General features: G+C 33.2%; 1 protein-coding gene across 1 annotated transcript in view; it reads right to left on the bottom strand.

Moving 5' to 3' along the window:
* KIF6 (kinesin family member 6) overlaps positions 1-24,494 on the bottom strand; it is a 154,490-nt gene that overhangs the window by 88,942 nt on the left and 41,054 nt on the right. Inside the window, exons 9-13 of the mRNA XM_083858420.1 lie at positions 21,471-21,557; positions 18,345-18,448; positions 3,875-3,980; positions 2,905-3,031; positions 690-902 (exon numbers count right to left, since the gene is read on the bottom strand). Coding sequence (XP_083714546.1) covers positions 690-902; positions 2,905-3,031; positions 3,875-3,980; positions 18,345-18,448; positions 21,471-21,557 — 637 coding nt within the window. The remainder of the gene's footprint in view (positions 1-689; positions 903-2,904; positions 3,032-3,874; positions 3,981-18,344; positions 18,449-21,470; positions 21,558-24,494) is intronic.

Genomic DNA, 24,494 nt, shown 5'->3' on the forward strand with positions numbered 1-24,494 from the left:
AATCTGCTGACACAAAAAAATCTTTTTATTTTAACAATTCAACTAGAAAATGAAAACATGAAACCATGCAAGAAAAATCTACCTACAGTTATTGGAAGTTTTCTTTATGTGGATTTTGAAATTAAGAACTCGCAAGAATATTATTACCTATTTTCGTAAATAACCAGTTCAAATGATGTAAGGAAAGAAAACTGCAATGCTCAACACTTAACTATTTTCAAATAACCACTATAAAAACTGCCCTACTTATGCAATCCAGGCTAACTGGTCAATATTATTTCAATTGTTTGAGTTGCTTCTACAATGATTTAAACACAAACTTAAATCCTTTTGTATCACTTATACAGATAAATTGAAATGGATCTTCCAGGGGAAAATATTATTTCCTCATATTTTTTAATGAATTATGCTCAAACCCCCATTTTTTCCTGTGAATTTACTGAAAGAATCACGGGCCTGCAACTGTATGGTTCCATGGGGCTGTTCAACAAAATATTTACATAAATTTGTAAAAGCCATCAGCACTTTACAGAGGTTTAAATTTAAAACTCTGCATCTGTAGATATAGAATTAGCACAACATGACTGGTACAGAGAATAAAGCTTCCTTGTTTTGGTCCACATTTGAAGGATATACTGTAAATCACACAGAAATTATCTAATAACTCTTCACTTAATAATTACACTAACCTGTTTCTCTGGAAAGAAGAGGTAGTCTGGGAATGGAAGAGCTGAAATCTTTTGCTTCTTTCAGACTAAAACATCTAGATGGACTCTGACTTTCTTCCAAGCTCATAGAAGGAGACTGCTCCAAGACTGCAGAACCAGGAGAGGTGACATTAAGCTGTGAAAGAGCATCTCGTGCTTTCTTTTTTTCTTTTTTTAGCATAGTTACCAGAATATCTGCAAGATATATTAAGGATTTTTTTTTTTAAAGCAACAATCATCATTGTTTGTCCATAAGCCCTTTTTTTTCAAAGTGAAACAATTCACTTTATGGAAGCATATGCATGAATGTGAAATTAAAGTTGGACATATTCTTTGCAATTATTTTCATATACCTCAGTTTTTCCAAACAGCAGAATACTTCTTACTAAAACAATAAGAAAATCTCACATTGACCACTATTGCTGATCCCATTCAATCAACTCCTGATAAAAGCGTTTACAGAAAAACAAGATCTTATTGACATTGTGGTAGTCCCTTTTTTAAATTCTGTAATAAAAAAGACTTGCAAACAAAAGAGAAAACCTCTTAATTTATAGGCAGCCTTGCAAGTGTATCCCATCTGTAAGCTTTTCACAAAAGTTTTATTAAAATTCAGAAAAAATCTTCAAGAAATTTCTTGCATTAACACTGTGAATTTACTGGAAGTATATTAAATACACTTTGCCAAACATCCTATAGAGGATATATAATGGAAATCCTGCGTGCATTCAGTTAGGAACACTGAAGTCCCCGTAATATGCTTTTTATAAGCTATTCTTTTTAATCCTAATTAATCTTCCCAATGAACCGCAGCAAATCTAAGTAGACTTTGGGAAATATTATTAACTGGAGTAGATAATAATAATAAAACACTTTCCAATTCAGTTTTTATGATGGCTTCTAGCTACTGTAGGCAAGAAGGAACCCATAGTTTATTCAACAGCTTCCATATTACCCACCACTTCGTCACATTAGACATTTTTTTAATGTTCTAGTGATGAAGTACTGTCACTTAGCCATTGCAGACTCCCTAAATCAGTCTTGTCTTCAAATTCTTCCTATATTCTTTCTATGTACCTTTTACATGGATTTACATAATTTTCTTCCTTTTACTTCAGTGAGCAAAGCTGTATAAATCTGTCGAGCACAACTGCATTTGATAGAAATATTTTGCTTTTTTTCTTATACTAATGAAATATTTATTACAGGAGGAAATGTTTCTGGGAATTCAAATATTAAAATTTACATTAAAAAACAGAAGAATTTTTTGAAAGGAATTAGTCAGTGTCTTAGCTACAGTAATCTGAAACTGCACCTTGGAAAAACAAAATCTTGTAATCTGTGACAGAGCAGAAACAGGGAAGCTTTCCGGCCACCTCAGTTCAGACAGGTAACATGCTACACACCAGTGAAAAATGCCATTCTCATTTGACATATAAAATTGAGCTGGAACTGTTGAGCACAAAGAATGCAACTGAGTTTGCTCTTTACTAATAACTGTGAAAAAAAACCTTGTTACTCTTACATTCAACAACACCATATTTTAATTTCTCTGCTGTATTACAAACTTTCCCCACTGAGTAGCCACAAAGCTGGGGTCACAGTGGCTGTGGTTTGCCCACAGGTCTGCAACCTACTAAAAATACTTCCCACCCATCGTACTTCAGTGCAGCTACTCGTGTTTCCTGTGAGACAGTTAAGTGGACAAAACACGTCTGAGCAGTTTAGCACTTTTATGCGCAAAAAGCTTTAAATTTAAATGTAAAAATAAAGTTTTATATTTGTTCTAAGGGCAAACTGCCCAATAGTCCCCAAAGCAACATTTTGTTTGACTAAAAATAACACATACAGAAAATTCTATTATTTGTAAGGTAATAGATTGGTCTTTATATAGTATCAGAGTTTTGCCCTCTAAAAAGTAGTTTAATTTGCTTGAGGAGAATGTTTTAGGTATGGCCTGATACACAATATTTGGTTATTGGCTGGATCATTCTAAAGATAAATGGTGCTTGGACTCAGGATTTTGATTTTGGTAAAACTGGAAAGAGAAGCAGGTGCAAATCAGAAGTCCTGTCACATAAAAAGCTGGAAACTGAGCATTTCCTTTAACATAGTACAGCCTCTCTCACACAAAGAAAAATCGTTGCAAGTCAGATCATCTCAAACCCAAATAATACTTTTTCCCCACAAAGGATACTGATTTCATTGTCTCTTTGTTGCAGAAGTCCTTTCAGTTTTTCCACTTCTTCATTACTGTTTTTTTCTTCAGAGATGTCTTGTGAGATCAGTTTTTGATCTGAAGTCATTGGATGATTTATAATTTGCTATTAGGAGAAACAAAAAAAATGACACCTCTTTAACTTTCCCTCCAGCTCTGTACACTATTGTGAGAGAGTCTAGTTATAGCAAGAAAGGTAAAACATTTTATACTCCTGATAGAAAAAAATCATGCCACAGTTGACTGTCAAATTATATCCATTGTATCAAGTATGAAACAAATTGTATTTTTTTAATCTTCATTAGCAAGGGTGCAGTTTATTTTAGTCTTTCTACACGTAAACTCCAGTGTTCTCTAGTGTCATAGAACTAAAAATAATTTAAAACTTATTATTTAAAGACAATGAATTAGGATCAGGAATGTATTCACTACTATAGCGACAAAACTATATCCCAAAATACAGAAAAGTATTATCTTCTATAATTTCACAATTATCAAGTGTATCTTGTTTTGTCAATGATTCAGAAGAATCTTGCAACATCTTCAGAAAATTAGTGTAACAGATACAGGGATATCGTGTTTTTAATCTACATTTTTACCACTTTCAACATAATTTGCCCAAAATAAAGCCTCAATAATGTTGGAAATACAGATGAGAACATCTATCCATATAAAAACAACTTGTCTTGATTCCAGTAACTTCCAGCGCTCTCTTACAATTTACTGCATGCTGAGATCTTTGCCGATGTTTCCACAGAATACTGCTGAATTTTCCCAGCTAAATTTAAATCTTCTAGGTGTCCTCCATGCACTTTAAAGTTCAATTGTTTTACCCTTTTCCACTACCTCTCCACTGCATTGCATTTCTTCTAACACTTTTCAACCATGAATATCTCCAAGCTATTTTCAGAGTGCCAGCTGAACTTTCATCTCTGTTCAAAAGAAATACCTTCATATGAAGGAAGCAGTACTTGATCTTGCGCATGTCAGCACCAACATCCAGAGAGCTATCAGGATCATTATCTTTGAGAAACGTGTCAATTAACTCATCCAATCTGGAAATAACATTTTTTAAGAGAAGAAAAAAAATTCACAAACAAGTAGACAACTCTGCAAAGTGGCATGTCAAATACAATATAAAATGTGCCAAGCTGTGTGATATTAATAGACTATTTTTCTTCAAGATCCATGCATTTGAATTGTATTTTGTTCTGATTAATTAAATCTGCATTTGATACTGAAGATTCTACAACTGTGTATCTGAACACACTGGTACTTGCTAAGGAATAGTTCTAGAACTAAAAGCATCTAAGAAGTAATCTTTTATTTTCTCATTTATTTTGTAACCTTTTGCTCCTCTGCTATCTCATAATTGAAAAGACAAAACCTGCTCTCTCAGAAGACTAGATTTAAATGGTTTTGGGCTTGGAATTTATTACTAGATAGGATTATTTGTGCAAAAGAGAGGTCTACTTCTTTTTCTATTACAATAATCAGCAGATAACATATCTTTCAAGTATAAATTACCTGCTCCAATCACCAAATAAGGCAAATTATCATTTAATTCAGATATTCATACATTTCTCAAAGATCTACTGCTCTTCCTCTAAGGAATGAAATATAATTAACATTTTATTTTTTTGCAATGTGTTTTTTGCAAACAACTGACCAAATCTTCCTTAGGGAGAAACAACTATTTCAGTAATTTGGTCATCATAAGACAATCTAGCACAGAGAAGCACCTTCTTCATTTTTCAAAACCAAATTAAAATTATCAGACTGGAAACCTATACAGGCATACACCATGTTCTAGGCTGGATGCTGCATCTATACAGATAGAGTCAGGCTTCTGCTTACATGCTGTCACCATCTTTCCAGTATTGTATTTCAGGATGCATTGCAGTTCATTCTCAAGACAAAGAGAAGAGGATTTCTAAGCCCAAACTAGACTTTTAACCCACTTACTAAAGTATATTTCTGGGAAACTGCAAGTGCAAATTCAAACTCTATGGACTGGGTTCAGATTTATGACTTCCTGGTTCCTGACAAATGCTATTTCCTGGTTCCTGAAAAATTATTTAATAGGCAAATGGTGGGCAATAATGGCAGGCATATGGCCTTTAAAGAATAATGTTATCATATTAAACGTTTATTTAGGTTATCATTCTCAGAAGATGAACTCAAATTCTGAGCCTGAGCCAGGGAATCTAAGGTAGCTGCATCAAGTGACCACCTGCCCAAGAAAGGCAAGAGTTCATCTCAGTGCCTAGTGTTTCTTTTGGGCTAATTTAGTTCAGCTACCAACTTAATATGCAAGCCTTCTGATTGTCACTTCATAGTCATTTATTCTCTTCAGTTACAGGACTGGGAATCTTGTTGCCATTTTATTATCAGAATCACTTTGTTGTAAGCACATAGAAAAATTTTAGGCTTTATAATATTTCAGCATCCAATGCTGACCAGAGAGTATGTTTTGTGGTATTTCCCTGCTTCTGAAGACTCCTCTCACTGAAATTCTTCACATTACAGTAACAGGAAATCCCTGCTGGAGAGTGAAACAAGGAGATGAACGAAAATCAGAAAAAAATCCCAATATTATATTCAAGAGATAAATATCTGCAAATCAGTAGCTGCAAGACTAGAATGAAAATTGGAAAACATAACAGAAAGTTTATTTATCTCCTCTAGAGATGACAAAGTGGCAATACTCAGAAGAAAAAGGGAACAAGAGGGTTAGTTTCTGACAAACTTTTCTTTTCCATTTTCCCATCATCTCAGTTAAATAACAAGAGACATATATGTTGCCTATTTCACTAATTGAATGTCCAAAATTCAAAACTTCTGAATTTACAGGACATTCCCTGAAGTCAATGTGAGCTGTACATATGGAGAGCTTGAAGGAGAAGATATTTAAAGAGAAATATTAGCTACAGATATATTATTGGTATTGACTTGCTTCTCAACTGAAGAGACAACAAAATCTACTTAGTAAAAGAAACCAAATTTTTACTTACTGCTATGTGATTTTTTTTACAGCATTAAGAGTAAAACAGAACAGAAGCCAATAGTATGAAATTACTCATACCCTCTGCAGATACACTACAGACAAAAAGCAGGAGAATTAATCCTTCATGCATGGAGAAAGGCATTTGTGTAAGCAGTGGGAAAAGAGAGGCATTTATGCTATTAATGAGAATATGATTGTGATTACACAGACACAGAGTAAGTCAGTATTTATCACTATCTTAAGCACCTTATTAGTTTCAGTAAGTAAAACAAGTAAGAAATGTTTTTTGATAATTATATTGTCTAGAGTGACTATATCAAGTCATCTATAAAAATGGGCCCTTATCTTGAACTAGAAATTATGAAGGAGCTCTTTTAACCTTTCCAAGATTATCTGGTTGCCAGGGATCTACCAATACTCAAGATTATGACAGATTTAGGCTATGGGAATAAAAAAATTGCACTAACTTGCTTAATTACTGTTACCATAATGTGACAATATTTCAAGAGAAAGATAGGCAATATCTAATTCCTTAAAAATTATGCTCTATTTTTCAAAATTATTATTCCAGTCAAGAGTCAAGGTTCATTTGTTAAGTGTAACAAATTAGAGAAGCTGTAGTTATGGATATAAACAGCTATTTCCTCTCTCTTATATTACCTTTTTTTGAATTCTTGAAAAAACACAACAGTCCAATTAATTTTTTGATTACCAAGTAGTACATAGAAGCCAAAAGAGATTTGAGAACTAAAAGATTGAGTCAAGTCTGAAATAGCACAGTGTAAATCTGAAGTTATAAACCAGCTCAGCCTCTTTCCCAGTTGTAGGAACCCTAGACTCTCAGTGTTATTTTTAGATAAATTTTCAACAGTTCATCATTAAGAACGAGAAGAAGAAAATGAACTGACTATCCAAGTCTAAACACTATGGATAAAAAAAAGGAAAATAATAATAAAATTTTTAAAAGAAAAATAGCCATGCAAATCTCCATGAATACTAGCAAAACGAATCACTGCCTCCCTCACTCTTTCAGGTTTCCATGTAAAAAAACACCAGAACTCTCTCTAAAATAAACACAGTCTGGCAACATTCTGGATATTCTGGGAGTTCTTCCAGAAAATTGAAGTACTAAGCAAAGGTACAAAATAAACAATGCAATACGGAGATACTTGAAGATTCTCTTCTCAATGAATAGATCTTAGTAAACTGAACCATCTTTCATTTAAGTGATTTATCAGCTCAAAGACTGTCAAAACAACATATGAATTTATACAGTTCAGATCTTCAGTTTTACAAACTAAAAAAAGAACAATGCTACTTCATTTCCAAGAGCATTCACAAGACTAATCAAGGAGACAATAAAGAATCACAGGACAAGGGGAAAAAATACAGATCAGAATAAGCATAAAAAAGGAATTCTGACTGCACATTTATTTTTTCCTAACATATATTAGACAAGGTATATCTGTTTGCTAGATGGCACAAAAACAAATGAGAACAGCATTCACAAGATTAATAACCTTTTACTTCTCGTATTTCTGACTAAATCAGTTTACTATTTTCTCTGAATACTCCATAAAATTATATATATGGACTATATAAAAACTAGAGCACAGAATTACATAAAAAGGGCTGTAAAAGATTTATGAAATTCATATAGGGCACCTACAGTTCAAGTCCAACACATTCCCTCTGGTCAAACCATGCACAGGCTGTAGTCATCCTCCAACAGAGAGACAGTGAGAAAAATCTTTCTGGAAATAAATAAGAGCCAAAATAGCTTTTGTTTTTCTCTCTGTTGCTTTCAAGAGATGGCTAATACCATTCTCCTTACCAACAATAGCATCTTCTGAGATAGTCACCTATGTTTGATCCTTAGTTTTCTACAAGGAAAATTCACATTAAACTGTTCTTCTCAAACCAAAGGCTTTTGCAAGACAAAATGTCAGCAAGAATTGAACCAGAAAAACAGATTTAACACCCCAACACTGAACAAAGTTGGGTCTAGCTGTTCAAGAGTAGCAAGAAACTCAAAGAGAACAAGAAGTCCATAAAAGTTTCTGGCAAATCTTACTTCACTAGCTTACTCAGAGGAATGGGTATGTGGCAGAACAAAGGCAATATTAAATTATGAGTTAAAATTAAAATGTTCATTTTCTAAAGGACTGTTTTGCAACTCAGTCATAGTAGAATAACAAAAAGGCATAGTAAAATAAAGTATTTTTAGGTATCTATTGTGGCTCAGCCCTGAGACCTTACACTAATCAGTCAATATGTCCTATTTTCTGTAAGAGCTGTGAACTAGACTTTATTTTAAAAAGACCTGAGCATTTAATCCTTTTATTTACATATGCTATTATGCCGAGAATAATGGTCAACATTTTTATGTCCTCTCAGAACATGTATTAGGAAATAAAGCTGCCCAAAGAAGGCATTTTGATAATGAACTTGCTAAAGGAAAGAGCATGCTGGGCACAGAATATATACCATGTTTGAAAAATTTTGAAGCATGTGACTGAGCTTTATGTCTCCCAAAAACAACCCAGGCTGAGCCTTAATATCCCTATTACACAAATTGCCAAAAGTCAATGGGAAAGTAATTTAGAAAAATCGTGTACATAGGTTCTGCAACACGATTGAGAGTGTCAAGGTAAGTCATAAACTAGAGGGAAGGAAAAATGTTCAAATACTTTGGTTCAAGCATATATTGAAAACCAGCTAGAATCAAGAAAAAAAAAAAATCAACTAACAAACATACCAAAACCACTTTCCGTAATATTGAATATATGTGAACACTGCCACTTACAGTATGATCTTATGTTTTCCTTTCTTACTGTATTTATGAAGACTAGCACTACAGCAGTCCTGGACCTCCCTGTTATATGAGAGATGGACTGCAGAAGAAAAAAATTCCCATTTTGACGTTCTATTTCTCTGTTACAACTTACAAAATTAGTTTTGCAATGTATCAATTGGCAGCAAAAAGAATAATCTCCCAAATAAAATTAAAATTCAAGATAATGAAGCCAAAGACCTAGTAATGAAATGACACCAAAAACTTTGTAACACATACCTGTCACGCACTGGAGCAGAAAACTGGAGAAAGAGATGCTCTCTGTACTATTATCTGAAGATCAACACCAGGAGTTTTATTTCACACTGGACAGACCCTTATTAAAAAATACTTAGCTCTAAGAATTCACACTGCTCTGCTTTTAAAGTCAGCTTGATAGGAAAAAGCTATGATGGATGCTCTTTAATTAACTGAAATTCAACTTAATTATGGAGATAAGTACAAGCAAGCACTGAATTGAAAATTACTGAACTGCTTACTTGTCACACTTACCTGCTTCAATGGAAATATGCAGTATAAATATGTATTTCAGAATTTGGTACTCTTGTAACATAAGACAGTCATTTCAATTTATTTAAATTTGAGGGAATTTTATTATGCTGGTGAATTACATCAGAAAAGGTTCCATTAATCTGAAATACAAGTACCTAGCCACAAGATACTTGCACTGAAAGTATTAAACTAGTATTTAACCTCCCCTAACTCAAAAGTATATTTTAGAAATCCTAAAAACTCTATTTTTGTGTATAAACAAATATTAAACGAATAGTCTTTCATTTGTTGTAGTTAATAACATTAGCAAGCCAGATGCTGCATTTTTCATTAGTTTTAGCTTAGTAAACCTCTCAAGAATGTTTCCATGCAGAATTTGTGTTAATCAAAACTGGAACATGGATGATAACAGCTGATTTCACATGACAGGAAAATCAGCGTCATATGAAGATGTCTCTTATAACTCATGAACATCCAAAGTTATTCCCCTTTTACTTTTTTCTCTTGTATGTTGTAAGGTAAATTATAGCGCATTAAATATTGTTTAATGTTATTAAAGTACATGAAGCATGCACAGGTAATTTTTAATTGATTTCTGATTTTTTTACTACTGCAAGATTCTACTCTGAGAACAGCAGGCCTAACTTACACTAATAAGAGCAAGAGTGTGCTGAACCCTACAGCCAGAACTCTGCTATATCAGAAAAAATAGTTTTCCCAACAGAAATTCTCTAAAGGATGAAGAATATGGAAGTATGAAACAAAGACCCATTTTCTGTGAAAAACAGTCATAAACAAAGAACAGGGTTTTCTTTCCCAGTGCTCATCAGAAAAAAAGCAAACAAACAACAAACCCCCAAAAATGAACAAAATATTACACACATGCACAAAAGCTTTTAAGTCAATGTCAAGGGAATAGAATCAAGTGACTTACGAGATTAATTTAAGACTAATTTTGATAGTGACCATATTAACACAGGACAAAAAGAACGGTATTATAGTGCTGATCCAGGCGGATTTGCATCATGTTACCAGAATGTGAAACCACAAGCTGTGTCAAGCAAGTCCTTATGCTGATGCTTGGAAGAAAACTCATAGTAGAACAGTCTTAAACAATTGGGATGGAAATGTGTTAAACTAACAGTGCTCTTTCATTAGTGACTGTAAATCAGGCCTAAGTTCTTGGTCTAGCCTTTCCCTCTTTATATCTTTTTCTTTGAAAATAATGTAAACACACGCTGAACTGGAGCTTAGAGACACCTTTTACATTATCAGCTTTATTCCTCTTAGGTTACTTTCCACCCTTCAGAAATTCTTTTTTAATGAAGACTGCTTACTGTTTAGACCACATATTAACCACAAAACCTTTCTACCCACTTTACTTCAGATTCTATGCAATTTTTCTGATAGCACAACTGCAAAATGATTAACTGAGCACTGTACTACTTTAACCCGTTCATTAAATAACACGTACCTTAATTTTTTTAAAAAATTGCTTCTGAATCAGTAATTTGTTTGGATGAACCAGGATTCAAATTACACAGCTGAAATGCATCAGAAAAGCAGTCCCAGCCAGCTGAGTATGTTTTTAAAGTTTGGAGCTCTCAATAGCTTGCAGGATGCATAGTCTCAAAACACAGATTTGGAAGGACTTGTTCTGACCTTGCTTTATGAGCCATGATTCATTTCTGAGAGAATTTGCCTTTTAACTTCTGATCACTGACAATGTATGTTATGTATCAAAATTAAGTTCACTTAAATAACAATTAATTTTGTGTGTCAGTTGTGAACTCTCTCACAAACAAAGATCCAAGTTTATGAAAAATAGGCTGCTAACAAGGCAGCTGATGAAGTACTTATGGTAATCAGAGAGGTAGTTTTAATTAAACAATTTTGTTTACCTTGACTTTGCAATGTTTTTCCTATTGGTAACTTAATTGATATCAATTAATTTTAAAATATATTAATTCCGAAAATCATGATCAAGTTCAATAATAATATCTGTATTTTTTAAATAGGAACTCTGCATCTCTACAAATTTTATGAATTCATTGATCTAAAAAATGCATGATAGTAGAAGCAGAATGACTATTACATTTAAGAACAGCTAACTTGAAGCTAAGTTAGCTTCAAGTGTGCATCAGTATGGGAAGACCATGGAGATTCAAAGTAGTGGATTTTATGAATAATGCTATGGAAGATAAGGGCAAAGAGGAAAGGTCTTTCTAGGCATTGTTGTGAATGAAATGACAGAAGGCAGAAGTACAGAGAATACATCCAGCTTGCCCTGAGAAGAGCTGTTATACATTACTGACAGGTAGTGCACATGACAGCATAACTGACATATAGAGGATAATGCTGTATTATGTATCCCGAAATAACTGCTTAATGTCTCATTTAACAAAATCATGCTAACTCCTGAGTGAAATAATAATAATTAAGGTAACTAAACAGTGGAAGCAGTAACATAAGCCTTTGTACAAGCCCTTCAGTAGGTATTTCATAGAACAGTTTTATTATTGTAGCCCTGATATAGGCTGCATTGATCCAGTGCAGTCTTAGACAAGGGTAGTGAGAGCAGTAAGTCTCTGAGTGTCTCATGTTTTTACAGTCTGGAAGATTTTTACTGTTCTAAAAAACATCTATACAATGCTCTAACAACTACGTATTACAGGACATTCTTCTGAATTAGACAGCTACCATGTGGCAAACAGATGTAAGATGAGTTTCTACACAATTGAAAATCATTCATTTCAATGATGAAATGCACACAGCTCTAAATCTTTCTATCACTAAGAAAAGAGGTGATTTGGGCTGGAGAATAAAAAGACCAAGACTGGCATATGATGGAAAAAGGAGCCTGTAATTCTACAATGCTGGTTTTTTTTGCAGAGAAGAAACATGTCAAGTAGCTTGCTGAGTAGATGATTTCCTTCTTCAACAGCACTTTATAAAAACAACCCAAAAGCACACACATAAAGGAATGCTACTCACTGCCAGATAATACTTGTGGCCATAACAGTAGTTATGTTCTAATCACTGGAGTACATCTAAAAGTAGCAAGAGAAAACTAACCTTTAGTTTATCAAAATTTAAAAAATCAAAGTATCTACAAAGTAGGGAGAACTTGAAATGAAATGACATAGGACAAGCATAACAGCAACTCAAAGAAGCCAAAAGTACTCATATGGATCAACACCATGATAATCCTACAGTATAAATGACAGAAGTAGTTTAAAAAAAATCTGTGAAGTATTGCTCGTTATTAATTAAATGTATAAGCTCAATAGAAAAAGATTTTTAAAAAGTATTTGAAGTGCCAAAAAATGCAAACAGGTATTTAGTGGTACTTTCAGAAGAACTCAGCTGACCAAACATTCAATGAATTTCAGAGAGATTCAAAAAGCTTCAATAATTACTTTTGATCATATGTATTTGAAAACTAGCTAAAAGATTTTTTCAAACATCTAAATAATCAACTGCAGCTCTGTTGTTTTCTCCTTACAGGTCACTAGTATGAATTTATTTCACTATTATTGTTAAAACCATATAACATTAGATGACCAGTATAATTTTGAACATTAAAAACCAGGACATTAGTACATCATCTACCTCCCTACCACTCCCATGCTCAAACAAACTTGCTATCCTTTGAAAAGAACTTTACAGGTTATTATCTCTGAATAGTTTCAATGTAAAAGGCGATCAGTTTAAATAAGAATTTTTCCCTGCTTTCAGGGGCCTTGGAAGAAAAAGCAGGATCACAGAAAATTATTTACACTTTAAGCATGTAGCTTAGGTGCATGCATTGGGAATCTGAACTTTCTGTACTGTTGCTAGAGATTTCATAACATGTAGGAGAAAAAATGTCCTCTACAAAAATACATTGATTTAATAGCATTCTAAATCAGGCATCTAAGCAAGCAGTTGACTTGAAACATTTGAAAACTACTTTATAGCTAAGGTAGCTTGTTTTCTCTTGAATATTCCCTGCACAGCTCATGTTGGTCAATCTGCTAACTTCTTCACAAATGCATGGTCTGAAAAGCTGCACTGACAAAAGGCAAGGTGATATGCCTTTATTTCTTCCACCTTGCAGATGAAATTGAACACTGACATCAGCAAATAAGAACATTTGCTCTGCTTTGTAAAGGAAGCCATTTGTTCAACAGCTTAACTGAGTAACTGTTAAAGCTCTATATTGTACAACAGTGCAATATTGTTAATACTATGAATAGCATACAGATGTGACAAGGTTGAAACAGAAAAAATGAAAGACAGAAGTAATGAGATCTCCAGGACTGAGTAAGACGAACAATATATGACTGTTGAAGTAAAAAATAGAAGCGTCTGTAATAACATATGTATCTGACAGAAATAAGGTAAAGTTATTAATAAATTAAAGTGCTAAGCCAGTACTTCCGGTGCTGTTCTTAGTGATTTCCAACTGGCAAAAGCTCTGGAAGCGTGGGTTCTCTGGAACATAGGACCTTGATTTGAAATCCTGACTTTCTGGGCACACACTGTAAATTGCTAGTGAGCTCATTTATATTATTAAAAAATAAAAAAAAATCCCAAATGATTTAAACAAAAAGGACTTTCCCTTTTACTTTTGGCATACAATTCACAAAAAAAAAATCATTTGAAGGTAATTTAACTCTATTCTAAAGCATAATGCAGAAGCCTGAAAGAGCACAATTTCGTTGTATTTGGGATGTATGATGTTCTACTTTTTAAAAATAGTTCAAAGAGCTCCTTTTCTAATTTTTTTTCCCTTAAATATGAAACTAATTCTTCAGCTCAAAGAAATATTTAGATCAACCCTTTACTGCTGAGGAAGTAGAAGGTAAGATCCAAAGCAAGCAATTCAGATTTTGGAAGCATTTTATGAACTTCATTCTGAACCACTTACATAGTCTAGCTGATTTTTTTAAGCTTTGCTTTTTAGATAAACAAAATGAGAGCAGAGGAATTAATTTATGTTTAACATTTATGAGAACAAAATAATAAAATCAAAAATATGACACAGTAATGCAAATGCTCACCATTTAACACAGAATTCTGAATTCCAGGCAGTTGTAGCTTTGGTGACACAACTGGTAAATGGCATCATATTATAATTTACCATTCCCAAGTAAAAGTCAAGAACATTTGTTTTCCATTTTGTTTTAAACTTAGTGAATAGTAACATGACATTGTAGTGTTTTCCTCATAGTGATTATGAGGAAAGCCCATTTGACAGACTTTTTTTCCTTCCATTAAATGAAAAAAGTATTAACATAAATCCTTGAAGACAGTTCTTTGATTTAACTAAGGAAAAAAACAATCAAGAATGAAAATCAGCTTATTCATATGCTACCTGCAAATATTTACCAATTCCACCTGCATGGAGTAGCCCACCAATTTCATCTGGAATGCTTTGAATACAAACAAGTAGAATGAAGTTCATTGTTGAAAGAAATGTTTGTCATTTCTTGACTTAGTAAGTCAAGAGATATACAAAATATAATTTTCACATATTAATAGCACTTATTTCCTAGGAAATCACTAACATTTAATTCCTACAACATATGTAGAGAGCAAAAACACCTATCCAATACCATAGGCATTGTATTAGACAAAAAAAAAGAAAAAAAAAATTAGATCTACACATGTACCACTTGACTCAGTTTCATTTTGGCATCTGTCTTCTACTGAAAAGTGCCTGAGATAAAATGTCGTGTGGGACAAAAAAATAAATGTGGACTCAGTGCATGGAGTTTTTCACTGACATGTTTTATACCTTTGACCATCTGTGTTCAGCAACAAAGAAAAAAAACAACCCCAGGATCAGAATAATTTCAGCAGATTAATTTTGCTGTGATCTGTGTTAAAAATATGTATAATGAGTCAGAAAAAGAATAATTAAAACACATCTATTTTTATAAGACTATCCTTTGTAACATTTCTCCTTACTAGTCAATTATTTGGAATAAAACTAACCACAGTTAGACTTCAGCCAAAGTCTAAGAATTTGGAAAAGAACTACATAAACTTGAATTATATTTATATATATGTATATATACACACACACAATGAGATACAGTTTATTTAAGTTTAAACAGAAGATATCCTAACTAGGCAAAAATGTCTAAGTAGGATTTGAAATCCATAATGACCTTAATTAGAATTTTTTCTCTGACATTTATAAAAAGCATTAATAATAAAAACAATAATAACAAAAGAATCCCCTACAATTCCAGTCCCTTAAGAATCATTCTTGGGTGGCCACTTGAAATCAAGCACAATAGAGTATGTTGCATTATCACCTATACCATGTTTCTTTTCTTCTTCTGCCTGTCATAACAAACTGATCTGTATGGCTCCTGATAAATAATATTATTTAGGTTTCATTATAGATGCAAAACCAGCTGCAAATCCCAACATAGATGTTTTCCAGTAATAGTAAATCATGATTTTATCAGCCATCATCCAGGCCCATACTTCTGTTTGGACTACTCACTTGTATATTTGTTCTTTAATGTGTACAAACTCTCCAGATAATGAGTAGCTGCAGACTCAGATGGCTAGTCCCAATAAACAGAACTGTCATGAAGATTTGCTGTGTTATGTGTTGATAGACTCTAACTGGAGACAGAACACTTAGATGCTATCTGCTGATTGTCATAAATGCTCAGAACATTTACAGACCTCGAGCTCAGACATGTAAATCAGCATGATCATAAATGCTATTGCCATATGAAAGTAAGCTCAAAAAGTATAAATGTTCATACCCACAAAAAGATACTTTCATTGAAGTAGTAGTTTTTTATACTATCATTTCATTACGTTTTCATTTGGGTGTTTGAGCCACATCATTTGTTTGTCTGTGAGTGCTGTTTGCATGAGCACAGACAACTGTAAAACTCATAAACCCAGACATTTGATATTTTCTCTCCTTTCAACTGCTCTAGAAAAGATTGACTTAGCCTTCAACAGCCTAAAGCACTAACAAGTCAGTCTGACTCATGTATGTGATAGTTATTCTCTAGCACTCTCTTTGCCTCTCTGTTTGAAAAAACTGTACATACAATTATTTTTTCACTTTAAATAATATTAAGAAAATGATCCCTGAAAAATGTCATTATATGGAATTGATGACTGATGAGGTTACTTGCTTGATGCTGTTCTTGTCTAGTATCGACCCTTGGGAAAATTATTATATCCCAGTCAGCAGTACTTAAGTGCTGTTCTATATTTTAATTCCACGGCATTTGTTCCAGAAAGAACTTATTTTTGAAACAATGAACACACGTGCTAGATGAGCCTGAGTAAATATAAATAAATTATAAATTCAGAAGCCGTAAAATTTTGCATTGACTTAATGCAGCTGAGGTCCTTGAAAGTTATTTTTCATTATGTGACAACACAGGTAGAAACTCATAAAAGTCTCCACTCTGCTTCTTTCTGGAGTAATGGGATACAAAATTTCTTGTTATGATCTCAGAAGAAATCTTTTCTGATAGTGCAATGCACTATACATTGTGCTACATAGATAAAATGGAAAAACATACAACTGTCACACTTTTTTGTGTGACATTTCTGAAACCAGGCCTCCCAGACGCTATAGTGCAATTGTATGCAGAGAGTACATTCCTAGTTTTCCTTTGCACAATCATAATGAAAAATTTAATCAACCGTTAATCCATTACTATTTATAACCCATTCCTACTTATAGGACTACCATTTCCATGGCAAAAAAGTAAAAAAACTTAGGAAATAAAATTTGTTACTGTGGTCTTAGAAAACCCAAATGATTTCCCAAACCCCAGTTTTTCTATACAAAGTAAGCAGGACACAAGACCACAGTAGAAAATTAATGTGACAGATTTTTACAATAATGTTATGAAAGCACTTATTTAAACCAAAATATAGATTATTTAAGTATGTCTGAATAAAATCACTGAAAGTCAATCATCTTCTGAAGAGTAAAAATAAACTAACTAATAAGGGCATTTAATTCTGCATATAATGAAAAAGAAAGGTACTTTCTATGGCTAGTCTTGGTCACATGTAGTGCTACTCTGTAATGTTATTTGTGCATTTGACTCTCATGTGTTTGGGCAGATGATAAATACATATTAACTCAGCAGGAACTGCAGGGACATTTCTGGTTAGGAGAACATACAACTGCTGATGTAAATGATTAATAGTAACAATAATCTACATGAGAAATTCAAGGTTCAAGGTAGCAGCTTGTCCTCATGTCTCCAGATAATCCTGTGTGTCAGGGGAAATTGTTAGCACTGGTAGTTGTCCTCTGGACCAGTCCTGTCAGAAATTAAGGACTAAATATTCCCACAGTTTCAGTTTGGTAACTATTAATGTACTACTTAAACAAAATTAGGCGGTTACTTCCTTCTTTACAGTGATTAAATAGGTCCATACTACAGCATCAAATTTTCAAGCCTGAAAATTGAATTCAGTTACTGTGAACATTTAAACTTGAGGAAATACACCATATTTAGAAAGTTCCTATATGTTGTACTGCTCTGTTACCAAAAGCTGCAGAATGTTACAATATTTATGTGAATTAATATTATATTCCAACAGCACATTCAGTTAAAAAAAAGGAATAATATTTGGCTTTTAAGACATTGATTAATTGTGGATCAGAAATGTGAAATTTCTTTTGGTTTATGTCAAACTAACACTACAGGAGGATATGCCTTAGCACAAGAATACTTTTTGAACTTTACTCAGATTGCATATCCAGTTTTGAGAAAGACTGTTTTTCATTCTGCCCTATTATACAACACTCCCTTTTGCCTGGCATTTGACAGGCATTCCCATCCTTCGCGTTTACTTCACTTCACTTCCTCAATGCTGAGGCTGCAAAAACACAGCCAGCAGCCTCACAGAGCTTTTCATGGAAATCTGCCATTCTAAACTGGCACCTAACTCCACTTTATTATTCACTCAAGGAGATTTAAAACTCTGAGATGAATTTAAATATTGATGCCAATAAAGAAACTGATGAAAAGTATAATAATAAAAGAAGAAAATGAAAACAATGTAAGACATTACTGAAGTAGCTCTTCTTGGGAAAGCTCTGATGTTCTTTGCTTGCCAGTCACCAGTGCCAACTCATCCTTCAAATCCTGGATCTCCTTTCTCAGCTGGACAATCATCTACAAACAGCAAGACATAAACCAAGCATCACCTACAAATTAATAGCTAGTTTATGGTTTTTTTGCAGTAGAAGGTTGAGTTCAGGTAAATATCCTTTAGTTTTCTCTTTTTTTAAAAAAGATGTCCTTTCTAAAAACTGTAAAAATGCCTTAAATACACCAAGCACCTTTTTTTTCTCTTTTTCCATTCAGAAACCCAAGAAAAGTCTTCCAAACTCAGTAAATTCTTGTGTTAGAAGACATGGCTGTACAGAAGGAGTTCTCTTTTTGCAAAAGAGAAATATAATTTGACATAGGAATAAAAAGGGTTTTTCTGACTCATTAGTTTTGCCTCTTAAAAATGAAAACACATTTAAGAACTGACATCTTTGTGAGAGAAAGGGCAACTACACAACTGATTTTTTTTTTCTTTCTATTATAGGAACAGAGGTTTCAAAACAACATCTTAATTTTAATCTTACCTTTTTTTTTATATTTGACATTTTGCTATTATTAGAATGATAGCATACTCTACTTGTAGGATGTACCAGTTGCTAGCAACAAACTGATGGCATAAAGCAACATAACGAAATTAAACTGCATTAATGAATACTAATGGGAGAATATTACATGGAAAACTAAACTAGATTTTTAAATTCTAGGAAGTCATTGTCAGAATCTGTACTTTGGGAAAAAAATGTCGGTATAAAACCAAAATTTACTGATCATTAAATTCTCAAAGCCATATACAAAGCAGGGTAATATGCAAATATCTAAGTCTAAGAAATTAATGAATGCATTCTTGGATACTTTATGGTTGATCATTTAATGAAGCCTCCCTTTATATGGCTCAAATGTATCAGTAGGCCAGTGATATCTTTAGGTGGATATGCATGCCCTGATTCCATATGCAAAATAAGTTTCCAAGAGAAGAGTGTTTTCAAGGAAAATTTTTTCACTTTTGGCTGCATGTGCTTTCCAGTAATGAGACTGTTGAAATTGGTGACACATACTTTCACTGGATGTTGAAACTCCTTTAAACATTTGTATTTCTTTCAATGGTCAAATTTAATTGTAACTTCCTAAATTTTTACTTTAAAAATCAAATTATTTTAAACATGCATATGATTATTTCTTTTAACTCTAAACCTACAGTTCACTATTTTTTATAGTAAAGTATGAAAGTCTAACATAATATTTCATTTAATAGTGTATTAAAGTGATGACTGTTAATTAGAGAAGTTGCAAGAACACTTAGCGAATATTGTAGGCCAAACATTTTACTCTAATTTTATATTACTCCATTTTGGTGCCACACTCTGATGCAGTTTGTGCCATTTACTGAGTCAAGAAAATTAAATTTTGGGCTAGAGTGGAAAATGGTAGACAGCTGAATCACAGTAACATCTCTGTTCAATGTTCAAATTTGTTAGGATGATCAACTTCAAACTGACAACTGAAATACCAATTTCAGGATATGGACAGAAGATTAATTTTCAAGTATTATTAAGAGACACAAAAATCTACAGAAGCAAAACAACTTAATTTCTATTTTTACGTGAAAATAGAGATGAAGTTTAATTCAAGACCTTGATTTTTAGTTTAAATTATGTCCTTTAGCCATGAGTGAGAGAGGTTCAAAAATGAGTCCCTTAAAAGTACAAAGGTACAAATTCATCTTCTCAGTATGATAAAAACTCAGGAATTCTCCATTATGAAGAATAAAGTTTACCTAACAAACTGACTTAACTCTGATCCACCAAGAGGTATTGTGAACTCCCTTTATAAAGCATGCATTCAACTCACAGATAGATACTGCCAATAAATTGTGTTTCAATTTTTCATAAAGTTAATATTCTTTTCTTACAATAAAATTTGATTTTTATGAAAAAAAGTCTTAAATACAGCTCTTTGGATAACAGGGTTGCACCCTACTTACAAATTCCGTAATGAGTGCAGGCTGTATAAATTCAAAGTACTTGTGTTGCCCTGCCTTTTCCACAAGAGGGGATGGTTTTCTAACTCTCATGAGCCCACTTTTGCTTTACTTGCTAAATGATCCTGCAGAGTGAGACATACCAAACTCGTGGAGTATAGCTCCACAGGATGTAGTAAATGTTCAGGAGCCTGCATGTGTTTTACCTCAATCAAAGCTTTCTGTGGCCACAGAAGAAATGTTTTGCATGATTTGCTACTAGAAAATCTATATAGAAAAGGAAAAAAGAACAGACAGATAGAAATGAAGAAGTTGTTTAATGCCTACTGAGTTTATTTATTTATTTATTTATTAAATCTGTGATGCTATTGCTATTGGAAATTGCTTGGAAAGAAAAATAAAATCAATAATAATAATAAAAAAAGAAAATCAGCTGAAAACCTGACTAGGATCTTCTATTTCCTTTGAACTTCAAGAACAAGAGACAAGAGGAAATAAAAGCACAATTATTAACAGTAAATGAAATATTCTAATAACCATCAAGTAACAATGAATGAAATCATTATCTACATAATTGGCTATTTCTGTCTCCTTTACTTGTCCTCCTCTTTTTTCCTAATGGTAACTTCACAGAGGTCTTTCTTCCTATCTAAAATGTTCCTTGAATCAATTTCAAGCAAGGACTAAGTATTAGTATGATTACTTAGCTTTTTAATACACAAATTGTTTCAATGCAGCTGTGTGCCTTCATCAAGTGACTAGCAATCAGAGTTTTAGAAACATCCAATGATGTCTGACTATGATTTAGGAATCATCACTCTAAAAAAGCAACATGAAGATGATAATGAAAGTGACCATTTCTCCTAAGATGCTTTAAGAGTTGAGAAAGCCTTTAGAGATTTGATAAAAATACACTTAATTATAATTGTGTCCAAAATAAAAAATTAAAGGGGCAGTTATTTTATAGAAAAAGAAGTTGGAGCTTGTATCTGAAAATTATTTAATGGGGCATTTCAGTATAAAATCCCCAACATCAGTTTGACTGCTATTGCTCAACAAAACTTAAACCAAGCAACCTCCTTCCCCCTGTCCCCAGACAGCTCTCACCAATCTGGGGTCAATTTCTTCATTAAGAACTGCTTCATTCTTAATAAGAGCAACTCGCTGTGCAAATCTGCAGGTTGATATAGATTCCTGGAAGGAAAAAAAAAAAAAAAAAAAAAAGAGGGAGAGATAATTTCAATTACCTTTGCACCAGGTAAGTAGCCAGACCACTAATGAAGCCATTAAAATACATTTCCATTTTTTGCGTATGTTACAAAAATATTCTATCATTTCATATTCCAAAATAACAATATTGAAGGGAAATTAAGTCAGCATAATAATGGCATATAAAACTGTTAAATGGTAGGATATTTTACTGATACAGTTAATCCCCTAATCAACTGTGTTTCAGGTAAATAACCAGCTGGAAATATAGGATAAGAAAGCCATGCTACTCAGAAGGCAGTAACTTTTGACTGATGACAAAAAGAGAAAACTAATAAGAGTTGGGGTTTTGTTGTTATTTTGGGTTTTTTTGGTGTTTCTCTTTTTTTTTTTTTGGTTGGTTGGTTGGTTTTTTGGTGCAAAGGGGACTGGGTAATGTTATGTAAAAGACGCTGGGAAAAGAGATAAAAGGAAGAATAATTGAAATCCAGGACAACTGAGAAAGAAGCTAGGAGATTTGGAACTGGGAGGCATACAGGGGAACTGTGATACCAGACAAAAACCTGTCAGATGAGCTAAGATGGGAATCAGCAGGAATGGAAGGCAGAAAAAAAAAATACAAGACTGAGGTGGTTGGGGAAACTCTGTGACAGCCATTGTGTACTCCCATCTAGTGCACAGAAAGAAATCAAAAATCCTGATAAATAATGTTCTCACATTCCAGATCAGCTGATATTTAAATGCCAGACCCTGCTATAAGACATATATTTAATGAAAAAAACCTCAGCAATTGTCTCCAGTTAGGTCAAATAATAAAACATAGAATATCAGGCAGTCTTAGAAATTCAAATGATGCTTGAGAAACTCTATGATAAACCCTTATGGGATGTGGCAGCCTGCATTTAAAAGAGAATTTATACATAGCCTCTAAATTAATTCACTACTGCAAGAGAATTGATTTTCAGAATGGAATTAATTCTTCAGTTTTCAGTCCCCCAATAAAAGAAAATACCAGTTTAAATATTATGCTCATACACATTTTCCACACAACTTCTGTCTGCAAGTGCTTGGAGGTTTCGGTTTGGAACCCTGAATAAGGATTACATGAGGAAAGATGTTTCTTGCTAAAGACAATATATACACAGAGAATCAAAGGAAAGGAAGGCCTTACAATTAAGAGAGTTGCATACAGTATTAGCTGGGCTCTATGTCTGCTTCCTTTGCAATGAGGATCAGACAATGTCATTTTAATTAAGTTCTATACATATAGTAAGCACATTATATGTACAGTGCACATATATACATTACATACATTTCCACTAGATCTCTTTGCCCTTTTTAATGTGCAGCACATGTTAAATTAATGAGTAGGTAATCAATTCAGTTCTCAATGTTCAATATGTTAGCTTTCAATCAAAATGGCAATCAAGTCAGACATCTGATTTCCTAATCATTTTTATACCATGCTTATCATAACAGCACCTCAGGGCTTTACAAGAATTAGTCAATTAACCTTCCTTGCTGCAAGTGTGTGGAATGAATGGAAACTGAAGTCAAAAGTACCAAAAAATTATATTAAATTGTTGTCATTTTATGATCTCCTGTTCCAAACAGCTTCCTGCTGAACAAATTCTGCTTATAGTTACAGCTATATTGAGTGATATATCTACAATTCAGAAGCAACATCTTCATCGAAGTACTCCAAAAAACTAGCACAAAAAATGTGATATAGTGATCTAAGAAATTCTGTACAAACTCACTGGTAGACGTAGGAATATAATCTAGTTCTCTAGGATAATAATCTATTTGTCCCCTTCATATGAGTGCCCTTTCTTAATCTGAATTTTCTGCTTCATTGTTTTCATTACAAGAAACAACACTAGGTCCTTTGGCTTTTATCATACAACTTCAATTCATAGTGGGGGTAGTTCTGTCTCGTGCATCGTTTGTGAGTGAAATGTACACCCAAGGGAAAAAAACAACATGCAACCCTAAAATAGCTATGGATAATGACTCATGCACTTATCCTAATTCTGACATTTTCTGATGATTAGCAATTGACTTAGAAACCTTTTATATTATTTGGACATATTAGTTTATCATCCACCTATATTATTTGGATATTTCAGGTTTTGGGGAGCAAGGAAGGGATTTGGTTGTTTTGCTTTGCTGGTGTTATTTTTTTATTTTTATTTTTATTTTTATTAATTAATTTTTATTTTTGGGAGGACCAAAGAATAACATATGTTGTGAGAATAGTATATGCTAAAGCAAGAACATGAAAACTGTCACAGCTTATACTGAATAACTGCTTGATCTAAATATTGCCAAAATAGAAGTCTACAACAGAATGTGAGATGCACACACCTGATGAATTGATATTTGAAAGGTTTCTGATCTCAAAGTGCTTAAAATAAAATTAATAAACTTATCCAGCTGCATTTGTAACCAGACAATATGTTTGCATAATTATGTTTGCAGATCTGAACAATATGTTTTTGTTTAACAGAAAAAGTCCACTTTTCTAAAGAAAATGTCTGTAACCAGATGAAGGATGGTTTGAGTATAATGCTTTCCACTGTATTTCAGAAAACAGTCTCAGACTATATAGTTTTCTTTTCTTGTTTATTCATGTTAGAATGCTTTTATATTAGGAAAATCAGGAAATAAACAGATTATAAATGGCTTTGAGCAGTGTTCTATGTATTCACATTCCTACATGTTTTAGAATAAAATTATTTCAGTTGGAAGGGACCTACATGATCAGCTTGTCAAATTGCCTGACCAAGTTTAAGCACATTGTTAGGCCATTGTCTAAATACCTCTTAAATACCGAGAGGCTTGGAACATCAACCACCTCTCCAGCCTGGTCTAGTGTTTGACCATCCTCTCAAAGAAACGCTTCCTCATGTCCAGTCTGAA

The sequence above is a fragment of the Zosterops lateralis genome, assembly GCF_965231275.1.
Source record: "Zosterops lateralis genome assembly, chromosome: 3".
Lineage (NCBI taxonomy): Eukaryota > Metazoa > Chordata > Aves > Passeriformes > Zosteropidae > Zosterops > Zosterops lateralis.